This window comes from Rhinolophus sinicus, linkage group LG12, assembly GCF_036562045.2.
Source record: "Rhinolophus sinicus isolate RSC01 linkage group LG12, ASM3656204v1, whole genome shotgun sequence".
In the NCBI taxonomy this organism is placed as follows: Eukaryota; Metazoa; Chordata; class Mammalia; order Chiroptera; family Rhinolophidae; genus Rhinolophus; species Rhinolophus sinicus.
Window position 1 is genome coordinate 47,620,068 of NC_133761.1, and position 13,436 is coordinate 47,633,503.

General features: G+C 38.0%; 1 protein-coding gene across 12 annotated transcripts in view; it reads left to right on the forward strand.

Annotated features, from left to right (window-relative positions):
- Nucleotides 1-13,436, forward strand: part of RYR2 (ryanodine receptor 2) — a 567,150-nt gene that overhangs the window by 433,035 nt on the left and 120,679 nt on the right. For all 12 annotated transcript variants that reach the window (XM_074316777.1, XM_074316766.1, XM_074316767.1 and 9 more), the window contains 6 exons: nucleotides 1,391-1,468; nucleotides 2,660-2,735; nucleotides 4,424-4,547; nucleotides 5,082-5,197; nucleotides 8,293-8,357; nucleotides 10,188-10,309. In XM_074316777.1, coding sequence (XP_074172878.1) covers nucleotides 1,391-1,468; nucleotides 2,660-2,735; nucleotides 4,424-4,547; nucleotides 5,082-5,197; nucleotides 8,293-8,357; nucleotides 10,188-10,309 — 581 coding nt within the window. The remainder of the gene's footprint in view (nucleotides 1-1,390; nucleotides 1,469-2,659; nucleotides 2,736-4,423; nucleotides 4,548-5,081; nucleotides 5,198-8,292; nucleotides 8,358-10,187; nucleotides 10,310-13,436) is intronic.

The following is a 13,436-nucleotide window of genomic DNA, read 5'->3' on the forward strand; positions in this document are numbered from 1 at the left end:
TTAGGCTAAGGAATGAAACAACTGACAAATATTTGAAGGTGATTTATGGAAGAGGAGCCAGAGAAGGACTCTGAAGAAGGGAAGTCACAGAGGTGAGCGAGGATCCAGGAGGGTGCTTTGTGACATTGTGAAACGAGGGCACTGCTGAGCAGTGGGTAGTCATGGCAAATCTACAAGGACCAGTCGGATGGTAACTGGAAAGAGGATTTTGCGTTTAGCCACTTGGAAACCCATAACGGTTTAGAGGTTCAGTGATAGTAGATTGGTGGGGAAAGAAACATGTTGCAATATACTGAGCGTGGAAGAGGCAACAGCGGGAGAGAAGTAGACCTGTAGGCAGAAACCTGAGTTGGGGTCCTGCCTGCTCAGATTTTTAGCTCTGTGACTTTGGGTAAGGGACTTTTTCTCTATGTCTCAAATTTCCTTTCAAATGTATTTAAAGGAGAAACAAATGTGATGTTATTATACATTCCACTATTAGATTGGTACTGAGTGGTGAAAAAAGTGTAGGGTTTTACAAGCACATATATGAGCTATATTGTTCTTTCTTTCTTTCTTTCTCTCTTTCTTTCTTTCTTTCTATCTATCTAGTTTATCCATGTCTGAGAGAATATGCATATTAAATATATAAACACATTATGAAATATATCTAACATACACTTTATATAATAACAATATAAATACATTGTGAAATATATCAAGATACAACATTAGATATATAAACATGAACCAGAGCTCACTTCTATTATACACTGTCACCTAATGTGCCATTGGGAGGAATGAGTTAAGAGCGCAGGACAGTGGAATCTTTCTACCATTGACGAGAAGATATGTCTCTTTTAAATGTCATAATTTAGAAATTAAAGTCTCCTAGTTATTGAGGATGTCTTTGTAAATCATCGAATACTGTATGTTATAATTTTAAAAGTAAAATGTTGGTTATATTTTATCTTAACATTTGGCTCCATAAAGACATCTGTAAATATTGACCTCTTTGATTAACTACTGTTTGCATGAGGAAGAGTGCAGTTCATTACAGCCAATTCGAATTTGTGAGAAATTCAAGAACGTGATGATCCTTTGATGAAGGAAATATTTCAAAATCTTGGATTTGTTGAACAATTTGTTGAATTTTGATGATTAGATTGTGGGATTGACAGTCCTAAGATGTTGGGGGTTATTATTTGGTCAAAAGTAATTGTCAGACACCCAAATATATTTTAATTAGCTAGCTACGTTTGCGAAATCGGTTTGTGTAGATACGTGCCAGTTTTATCCGAGGAAGTATTATGTTTCGAAGATTGTTTACCTTGGATTTCTAAAGGGTCTGTGAAGTTTCTCTGCACTGGGTACTTTAATGAGATACCACTTTCTCCCATAAATTATCTAGGTCTCTGTGGACACTGCCCACGGTTACAGCCCCCGGGCCATCGACATGAGCAACGTTACACTGTCTAGAGACCTGCATGTAAGTACTAGTAACTCTTTAAAATACTCTGCAAATTTAATTTTTAAAAAGCGTGCTGTGACACTTTCCTGCACATAATTTGCAGCATTAATTGTCTGAATGTGGTGATCATATAACAAGTCCATGGAATTTATAGATTATGTATGCTAACTTTTTAATGCTATAAAAGTTGATATAACTTTTTCTAGGATGTAACTTCCAGAAAACATATTTTATTTAAAGATAATATCCATTAAATTGAAGCTCTCTAATACCCTGATGACATTAAATAGCTGTGAGAAGAGAGTAAATCAGTAGCTGATGACACTCTGCTGAAGAGTAATCTTAGTTACTCAGTAAAGAACATGTATTTTTAGTTATTTATCAGGGAAACTGATGGTGGTGTACTTGCTCCATCCATGGTTCTTTCTCTTCTCCTTTGTTACTAAGGAATGTACTGTGAAATGGCTGGTTTGAGTGAAAGATAAAATTTGTTGCCATGGAACGTAAGTTACCAGGCCAATTTAAGGGTCAAACTCTGATATTGGCATTGTTGGTATTATTTCAAGAGAAATAAGTATATAAAGAAAAAAACAACTATGAATTGTTAAGTTGTTTGGGTTGCTCTTTGTCATTGCTCCTGTATGAAAATGCCATGTTAAGCTTGAAAGCCAGAAGTGAAAAGAATCTTAAAGGTAATCTTGTCAAAATCCAACAGTCCACAGAAAAGCTAGTGTGGCTTGTCCAAGGTCCCATGTATAATAGTTTGGGACACTCATTGGTCTAGACTATCTGATGTTCTCTGCATCCAATCTTTCTTTTCATAAGGTTTAGACCATCTTTTAAAGCTTTGGAAATTAAAGAAAGAGCTTATAAATAAATATATGTATATTTTTTTGTTAAAGTCCATAGGTAATTTGGAGTTTCATGACTGACTTAATAGAATATGTGTCTTTAAACATTATAAATAACAATGACCCTTCCCATCAAATCACTTCTGTTTCCTACTGGGTAATCTCACAATCCTTAGAGTTCCCTGGGATTCAGATTACAAGACAGTTGTGTTTGATTATCTTCTCGATGTATTTTAACACTAACATGCTATGATTTATTAATTTAAAGCAAGTTTTCATATTATATATTACAAAACAAAGTTGTCCTTTCCTACTTATTAAAATATAACTTAGTTGCCAAATATGTTGTTCATTTAAGGCTATGGCAGAAATGATGGCTGAAAACTACCATAATATATGGGCAAAGAAAAAGAAAGTGGAACTGGAGTCCAAAGGTAGTATTTTCTAAAACTCTTCATTAAACAACAGAGTTTGACTACGTAAACATATGATATGGATGAAATGGTCTCTTTTGCACAAGAGCTAAATTTATTAGAGTAGTTGAAATATGCTTATAACAGTTTCACAGTAGAAATTCTATAATTTCCTGATGGCTAGTATGTATTTCCTCATGTCTCACAGGAATTCCTATGGCTCTCCTTCCTGTTTCAGCATGTGAATATCTACACTTCCCATCTAGCGTTGAGGTGTTGTCAGTTACTTAGACCTCCCTCCCTGACTTCCAGCTTAGATATTTCTCCTCTCACCCCTTTCTATTTCCCATCCCAGCCTCTCTGTCGTGTCCAGTCCAATTGTGTTATTGTCTCTTACATGCTTTTGCTTTTTTTCTGCTGTTTGTTAGTTCTAAAATGACCTAGTATTCTCTTAGTCATTTCTCAAATATTTTCTTAACTTATTTACATAAATATTCTTTCAATTTAATGCCTCCTCCACTGATGCTCTTGACGGTCCATTTGCATTGATGATTGTTTAGTGTCACCTAATGGTCACAGAGTTCTGTGCGTGACTGCATTTCTGTAGATGGCACCCTCAGTCAAAGCATGGCATTTCCTCCTTTCCTTTTCTGTTTGCTTACTTCTTGAATTGGGCAAATCCAACATTGATGATAGGTTTAGTAGCTCCCGGCTAAACCACGCTGACGCTGATTCAGTAGGCTCTATGTTGTTAACCATGATTTGATCAAGATATTTATTTTCAGTTTTTTTTTCTGGAATTTCCTGAGCAGTTATGTTTCAAGGGATTCCATCATCCCACAAAAAATATTCCCATATGTATTTTGTAAACTTTAAAAATGAGGCATGGCAGGCTGTTTATTTTGCTGCTGATTTCATGGCATTACATATGCATCACATCTTTACATCTGGAATTACTGGTGCATTTTTTTTTGAAATTTTTAAATTTTTACAAAAAATGTGCAAAATTTATAATTTTATGAATTTTTTCTCATTATTAGATTTTGAAAATGTAAATAATTCCTAGCATTTTTAAATCTCCAAGAATGCTTTTAGTATTTCTCACCAGAATAGGGAAACTAGACACCTAGACTTTTGCCAAAATTTTTAATCAGTCAAGTATGTATGTTCCTCTTAGATATTTAAAAGAGATCAACTTTTAACTTAGCAACCCAAGTATGGATTTTTAGACATATGTGACTATGAAGTACTCTCATCTGGAGGCATAGTAAAAATTCCATATATAAGACCATTTTATTCTCTTCTCTCTGTGGGGTAGGAAATGAAAAGTGCTTTGTAATTTTACCAGATCCAGCTGTGCATGTTTCAGTATTTGCAATCTCCACATTCAAAATCTGTTTGAATGGACAAGAGAACCCAGCTTCTCTCCCTTCTTGTGTGACTGCAGATATTATTGGTATTTAATATCACGAATGCCTGTATGTTCATGTTTAATCACCTCTTACAAGGCATATGCGGCCTTTCTTTGAACAGGTGTCCTAAATTAACTGGAACATTAAAGGCACTAACTAGTGAGGGAAGAGTCTTGCATGAGTCCCATATGCACACATATAAGGACAGGAAGTTCTCTAGTATGGTCCTGTGTTACAGGCAGCTGCGCCTTGTTTCAGATCATTTCTGATTTCCATTCTGTCTCACCGTTCTCCTAGGAGGTGGAAACCACCCGCTGCTGGTGCCGTATGATACGCTGACGGCTAAGGAGAAAGCCAAGGACAGGGAAAAAGCCCAGGACATCCTCAAGTTCCTGCAGATCAACGGATATGCGGTGTCCAGGTAAAAGCACACCCACTCCACTTACACATTCTTGCTCTAAAACTGAATATTTACATATCCCCACCAGATGTGATGCTGAAAATGAATTCAGCGATCTGTGTAAACCTTAGAGCTACCATGTAGCATGCTCAGATACACATGTCAGAAACATGAAGACCTTAGCTCTTTGCCACATTACTGAGTTCCTTTTGCTACTTATGGTACATCCCCACCCGTCATTTAGGCAAACTCTCTCAGCAAAATGACACTCTTTTTCTGAAGGCAGCATTGTTGTGCATAGTAGTAGTTATTAGCTACAGTTTTGTATCAAATACAAAGTATTCCTTATCAGTTAAATCTCATTTTTAACTTTAGCTACACAATATTAGGTAACCTTCCAAATTTATGTATATTATATTTTTATGAAATTTTGTTAAATATATATATTCACATATATATGAATATCTATCTATCTATCTATCTATCTATCTATCTATCTATCTTCTAAAAGTCTTTGTATATATTGGATCCCATATTTCACTTCTGCTCTTCCAGAGGGTTCAAGGACCTGGAATTGGACACGCCTTCTATTGAGAAACGATTTGCCTATAGTTTCCTTCAGCAGCTCATCCGCTATGTGGACGAAGCCCATCAGTACATCCTGGAGTTTGGTAGGTTCCACCGTCCTGCTACCGACAACCCAGCTGTTATTCTTTGTGTTTACAGCATCGGGGTAACGTGTTTCCTGATGGTATAAACACTTTCCATCCATCCTGGCATCAACCAGAGTCTAACAGTCAATAGACGAACACGTTTTTAGGCACAGCTGAATTCTGAGAACCTAAGAGACATCTAACATATAATTCTGTTCTCCCTGTAAAGTTTATTGGCATTGCTTTTTCATTTTGAAAGATACACTGGAAAGACGTCAAAATTTAAGGGACAGTTAAATCTTTCCTTATGAAATTCATTGCTCTGCCCTTAAAAAGAAGTTACGCTCAATAATGGATTCCTGAAATTTCTAGACAAGATAGAGGCCTTGAGTTTAGCTTTTGTGGGAACTCACATTTGTACTAGAGTTTCTGCAATGCAGAATGCTGTATTATCCTCGGAGAGTAACATGAAGGACTCCCCACCCATCTGGCCCAGTACCACCTGAGTATGGAAAAAACTCCTTAATTTAAATCTTAGATTCAGAACATTTCATCAAGACAGCCCCCTCTCACTTCTGTGATTTCATGGTCCTCATCAGCACTGTAAGATTAAAATTCAAGTCATTAATTACTCCCCTCTGGTATTTTCTTGTTTCTGGCCTCCCATAGCCTAAGTGGAATTAAAGCTTTTCCAGTTTATCATTATTCTCTCTCTCTTGTTTTAATTATTTCTTTCGTTTTTTTATTTTATTTTTTTATTACAGTTGACATACAATGTTATATTAATTCTAGGCGTACAACTTGGTGATGAGATATTTATATAACTTACGAAGTGATCACCCCAATAAGTCTAGTACCTGACACCACACATATAGTTATTGCAATATTGACTAGATTCCCTGTGCTGTACTTTACATCTCTATGACTTTTTTTGTAACTGGCAATTTGTACTTCTTAATTCCTTCTCCTTTGTTGATTGCTTTTCTCTTAAAGAACCTGTCTTTCAACCTGCTTCTATCTACAGTCTGAAAGCTGTATTTTTGCTCTCTTCTTAACCATCTTTTTCACAAAAGCCAATTATGCAAACTAATTTATAATAGGTAATCTCTTTGTAACTCATGCAATGTTTTTAATATGGTTTATGAGTCATCCTGACTATAGCCAAATTAGGCTGAATTAATGAAATTTGACCAAAGAACAAAATTGAGGCCATGGTGAATTTTTGAAGCTTTTATGAGAAAAGTTACATATTAAAATTTCTCGTCCACATTTAAACTTATCTGATATAAGTAGCAACCCTGAGATCCAGTCTTCTTTTTGGCAAGTGAGAGGAGAAGAGGCAAAGAAAGACTAATTTGGAAAAGGGAACAAGAAAATTGTTTTGTTTTGTTTTGTTTTTTAAAAAACCTCGGCATGGATAGCAATCACAGAAATTTGAAGTGTAAAATGTGTTTAGATTTTATTCACATTGTATTCAAATTTCTGGGTAAACCACTTGGGACAGTGTTTGTGTAGGGAATGGGCAAATTTAACCACTTAGCACACTTCTTTCTTTCCACAGGGAGAACGTAAGGTTAGATGAATAGAGAACTCAACAAATAGGGTTTCCTACAATTGCTGATATTACATGTATCTTTTCCAGAGGCTGTGACGGGAAATTATGTACAAGAATTCTGTTAGAGGAACCAGTAGGCTTGGGATTGTCTGGACCATCATTTGTTTAAATTTCATTGTTACTACAAATAAAACTTTCATAATTCCTCCCCCTTTTGTCACCTTGTTGCCTTTGCCACATATCTTTAATGTATTTCTTCTTAGATGTAGGCTGATGGCAAAAGTAAGAATACACATATTCCTTTTTCTAATTTTTGCGTTATATCAGAGATCATATTCTCTCCAAATCTTTTTCACATTTTACACATAAGCATTGCTGTTAAGATGTATAATGAAAGAAATATTTTTTATTTAATTCCTTGTAATATTCCTTGTGCATATACCTATGCACAAAATTCTGTCTTGGCATAGTTTATGCGAGAAAGTCCCTTATATGGATCCAGACATTTTACATTATATGTTTGGGAGAGATTTAGTAAAATTGTGATGCAAAGATGAAATTCACAAGTGTTAAAAAGCCATTTTTTTTGCTTATTCATGGGAATAACACTGTTCTGATATTACAAAATGTTACCTAAATTCCCTAAAAATTATCCTGAATGTATGTCTAAGATTTAATACATGTGTATCTCAAATTGTTCTGATTTCTATTTGCCAAAAATTTTTGTAAGCGAGTCAGTTTGATTCTTATAAAATATGGAAGCTCTGCTTAAAAACTTAACTATGACCTTGTGTCTAATTCTGAGTTGTTTGTCTCTCTAGTATGTTCTGCATCTCGTCACAGCTATTTCAGTTCATTATTACCTCTTCTGTGTGCATGAAGGAGGGAAGAAAGGCCAGCTACTCAGCTAAATGCCTTAGGTCAATCAATGCCTAACCTCAGAATCATTTTTCCAACCATGGGAGCATTTGAGTGTTTTTGCTTTGCTTGAGGAAATTATCCTTTGACGTTGAACTTTATTCTTTAGCAGAACGTTACTTTTCCAACCTAGTATTACAAGTGTGATCTTTTCCCCCAGTGTAGCTGCTGGCACCATTCTGATTTTGTAGTTATATTAATATTGGAAGCTTTAACTTTGAGTCTCACAAAGAAGTAACTGTGTTTATTAGAGGCCAAAGTGGAACCAGTTACCCTTACTCTATTTACACTCATTTTTCTCACCCCAGTGAGCTTCTTTCAGGAGTGGGTATTTTCACTGTATATTATTCCAGTTTCTTCATGACTATATGCCAGTAAGACCTCAGAGCTGCACCAGGGTACTTGTGCCCATAGCCACATGCCTGGACTGCCCTCAAGAGCTTTTTAATTTGGATTTGGCTATTACGTTCCTTTTTATTTATTATACTGCCAGAGTTAGTCTTGAAATGTCTTTGGTTGGCTTTTTACGTTCAGGTTAGTGGGATAGTGCATTCAGCAATGTGTTCTAAATTTTGCGAGTAGGGTGGATATCTTGTACTGTTTGAAGTGCAAATGTTCCTAAAAACTCTTCTGTCTACAGATGGTGGCAGCAGAAGCAAAGGAGAGCATTTCCCTTACGAACAAGAAATCAAGTTCTTTGCTAAAGTACAGTATACAGTTCATCTTGTTTTTGCTTCGATATGTTTGCTTACAAAATATACCTGCTAGCTCTTTGCCTCTTTACAGAATGCGCTTGTCTTTCAACACGACTTCTACTGCAAGTAAATACTCTGTGGCACCAGTAGCTGCAGGAACTATGTGGGTAGTTTGCTCCCAGCTCCCTTGGTTTCACTTCAACTCTCTCTGCTCCCCCTACCTCGTCTCTCGAATGACTTTGTTCTATATGAAGTCTGAACCAGAGTTCTCTTTTTTGGTTCTATCATATAACATATGGTAGATCTATGATATAACATATAACATATCACATGTAACATAGAAGAAAAATATCTATTTCTTACTATTTGAATGTTATCACTTCAGATTTTTAGATGAGCATTTATTCTGTAAAGAGGAAAAGCACCAGCTAATTTATAAATGGGCACACTAGAAAGACCTTTATGATAGAATCTTTATTGTGGGACCTTATTCCTACTCAGTTCATAGCCAGTTGCCGTGTTCACGGCCTCTCATCACACATTTAAAAATATATTTTGCACTGCATTGCCTATGTACTCAGCACCCTAGTGATTTTGTTTGCAGATTTCTAATGTGCCTTACTTTCTACTAAATGTATGCTTCATTCATTTGTATATTTATTGAGTACCTACTATGTGCCAATCACTAAATACAGGCAATGCACAACTTTCTAGGAAGATCACCAAAACTTGCATGTTCCTATAATATACAAATGTGCTATACCACATTGGAGGAAAAAATGTAGTTAGACAGACTTGCGTCTAAATACTACTAATGCCAATTATTCTCACTTTTTTCATTCATTTATTCAAGAAATATTTACCTAGTGCTGGCTATAAGCCCAACAAAACCCCTCAACACTGGTGATTCATGGTAAACAAAAACAGTTAAGGCAGGTCCTACAGGCCAGGAGAGGGCTGTCATGGGAAACAAACTCAGTTCTCAGGTACTTTATAGATTCTTAGGTAGAGAGGCTAACCCCAAATCACACATATAAAATGTGACATTGCAAATGGTGTTGTTATAGGAGCAGAGAATATGGGGGATTTGTCTAACGGAGGAGTCAGCAAAGGCTTATCTGATGAAGAGCCGTGATCTGCAGCCTGTGGAAGGGAGTGAATCGGTTATGGGGTTTGTGTGGGAAGAGCATTTCAGACATAGGGAATGGCACGTGCAAAGCCTTGTGGTGTGAATGGGCAGGGAAGAGGAGGAATTCACCAAAGGCCAGCAGGACCAGGGTACAGAAATGGGAGGTGGGCTTTGAGGGATGCCAGGTAAGAAGAGTGTGGAGGTAGGAAAGTGACAGTGCAACTTTGAGTAAGTCACTCTCTTCCTACACCTCCGTTTAAAATCTACAGAGAAGGGGTGATGGCACCTACTATACGGAGTAGTTATAGGATAAATTAAATGACAGGGTGCCAGTTGCAGTCCTCACACATAGTTGAGACTCAATAAATGGTCATTATTGATTATTTTTGAAATTATTGGGCATTGAACTGCATTCTATGAAATAATTAAGAATTATTTTATTTTGAAAAAATATTGAAAATAATTCCAAACTGTTGAAAATTTAGTGTATTCCCCATAATTACACACACACACACACACACACACACACACACACACACACACGGGGACTACAGTTAGCAGACTGAGGTATAAGGGAGCCACACTCTGAAATGATGCTGTCTGGCATGGCCGTGGATATTGGGGAACCTGTCACATGCTCAGAGGCCTCCGCGCTCACTCATCCCTCAGAGATCCCACCGTGTAGATCTGTCTTCTTTTCCTTTCTTTCAGGTCGTTCTTCCTTTAATTGACCAGTATTTCAAAAACCATCGTTTATACTTCTTATCTGCAGCAAGCAGACCTCTCTGTTCTGGAGGACATGCTTCAAACAAAGAGAAAGAAATGGTGACAAGGTAAAGAGCTCTTACATAAAGACCGTTGTTTCAGTGTTTGCATTGGGGAAAGGATGCCCAGGACCTTGAAGGGGGCGTGGCCAGAGTGCCTGCCTATTCGCCCAAGCCGGTCCTCTTAGACTCTGGACACTGTGACAAGGATGGTTTTGCAGTTAATACATGATGAATAGAAGGAATCAAATACCCAATTTAGAACTGACAAGTAGAGGCTGGAGAGGCATCACTGTATTACGATGTTTGATATTAATTTCTTTAAAATTCCTTCAACTCTAATTATTTTTGCCATCCTTAATTTTTCAGGAGGGCAAAATCCCATTTACAGAAATCATAATTTTAAATATTAAAGAAAAATAATGTCCACTCTTGGAAGTATATGAAGTCAAAATATATCCTTTCTGAAGATTTCCCCTCACCCCACTCAAGCTGGCACGTTAGCAATGCTTTCTCATTTTTGCTTAAATCTAAATATTCTTCGTAGATTTATTTCTGATTGTTCTGGGGATTTCAGGTCTGATTGCTCAAAATTCTGCCAGAACTTAATATACAAACCTTCTGTGTTGTTACATTGTGCAGGAGTCCATGCCAAGCTTTTAGACTATATCTGAAAAAAAAATCTGTAAAAGTGAGTAACCTATAGAAAGTAGATACAGACTTTCCTTGAACTTGACTTTAATGATATGCTGAATGGCAGTGCAGTGTCAACCTATTGGACAGAGCGAGATGAGATTGAACATAGACTCACCGGAGGGTAAAGAAATAAGATTTCTGCATTGTGTAACATTGGGAAGGGGGACTTGAATGAAATTTTAAGCTCATGTCTTTACTCATATTGTCTATTTTACCAACTAGTAAGTAGACAGTTGTGTGATGTTGAATTTCAACAGCATTAAGAAATGTCCCCAAACTTCAAATAATATTCTTCCTATGAAACTGATAAAACTGATTGTAGTTAAAATAACAGAATCCATCCCAGTGACATGCTTTGTTTCCACAAACTGTGTGACCTAAAAGGAAAAGTCAGGCAGGGCTGCTTTCCAAGATTTGCACCCTTTACTGCCCCGCACCCCCCACCCCCTGGCCTTCCTTCAGGCTTCCCCAGCAGAGGGAGGGGCACCCCTCCTGACCTCGGTGGCCCAGCGCCCCCTGTGGATGGTGAGTGCACACAGGGCTAGAAACGCCAAAGCACCAAGTTCCCATTATCGCCATGACACCTGGGCCGAATCCCCTTGTCCTCCCTGGGTCCAGTCAGCCTTTTGTAACATAAATTTTGTTCCCAGGGGGTGTTGGTCATTTACATGTCTCTCAGGTACATAAATCAAGAGAACATACAATCAGAGAACATAGGAAAAATCCAAAGGCAATTAGGCACATTCCTCTTTCCCGCTCCTGTATTGTGTTTCGTTGTCTCTGTTTAATTTTCAGTCTTACTCTAGGAACTATTCACTGACCACAGTGACTCATTTTCCATTACTGACCACATCCCTCACAGAATAAATCAGAACAGCATCACAATTCTGGTAATTCAGGGGGAATGCAGGTTATGTAGATTCACTATGAAATCTTGTCATTGATATGAAATACCAAAATAAGGGATCTCCTTTCTTCGTTCTTTTTAATTTTTAGTTATATAATTTTTACTTAATTAATAGTACCAAGACACCAGTGAGACTTTTCCATAGAACAATCAGACGTCCTTTAGGACAGTCTGGCAGGAGCAGTGAGGTTGACGGCAGTGGGCTTCGGGGAGGCCGTGGCAGACTGTTGTAACAGACGTGCTCCCGCAAATAAGGGGTGCTCCCCACGGCTGATTCTGCACATTCTTCTGAGTTCCTGCCATGCACCAGATGCTGTCCTAAGTGAGGACATGCAAGTACCCGGTCCCTAATGTTCATAGAAGTGCAGCTGGGTGAGGCACCCATACAGAGCTCAGTAGATAATCAGTGTGGGGCGTGTAAGTGGAGACACATTAAAGTGTGGGGATACAGAGGGCATGCCGATGGAGAGAGGGGCTGGATGTGGGGGACACACAAGAGGGAAGATCCCCAGGACTTGGCAGTGAGTCTCACGACAAATGGACAGGAGGAGCGAGCACGGAGCTGAAAGTTCAGTGCTGAGCAGTTGGGATGATACTGGAGTAATGAGTAAAACCAGGCGCTTTCAGAAGAACTCATTTTGAACACAGGTTACATTGGATTAGGTATTTATTGACATATAAGTACCAACAGGTCATTCACCTGGGAAGATTCAGCAGAAAGTTGGGAATACGTGTCTGGTGTTGGAGACAACAGGGCAAGAAATTATACATTGTGGGCTTATCTTTACCCATATAATGCTTGAATCTCTGGACAATAGAGGAAGAAGCAAAAAGGTGTGAATATGAAAACTTGGAGAATTATGACAGGTGGAGGGATTTGCAAAGTGGGTCTTTGAAGAACACAGAGGATACTAGTTTGAGAGGAAGGGGAGAAAAATCTTGCTGTAAAACAGAATCCGGGGTTTCACAGCTTTAAGTAGCCAGTGATGCCACATTTGAGAGTGTTCCAGGAAGGAGACTGAAAAAGATTTGCTGGTTGGGTTACTGAGAACTTCAGGGGAGTGCTCTGTAGAGCAGCGTGATGGGAAGCAGATTACAGGACAGTGAGTCGGTTCTGAGGAAGCGTCAATGCATTATTAATTCTCAAGAGTGTTAGGAACGGAGGGATATAGAGCAAGGGGATAACAGTATTATTGAAAATATTTGTAGAGAAACTATAGGCCAGAGCTCAAGGTAATCAAACCTAGTAACCTGTATGGAACTTACTCCCTGACAGTGGATGACACAGAGGGGAAAGTGACATAATTTATCTACTGGGAGGACCTAGCTTTCTGTATATCAGCATCTCTCCCTGGTGGTACATCTGTCACTGTTAGGAGCAGCTGATACTGTAAGAAGTCATTTTTCTCTGGCAGATTCTCAGATGTTAAATGCAATCTAGTGGAATGGGATACAGAGCAATTCTGTTTAGCATCACAGCCAAGCATCCTAGGTCTGGATTTTTTAACTGGGATAAAATGTAATCCTAGCATTATACGTGCAACATCATCTGAGAATGTTTCCCCTGGATGCTAGAGAGTCCCCACTAATGAG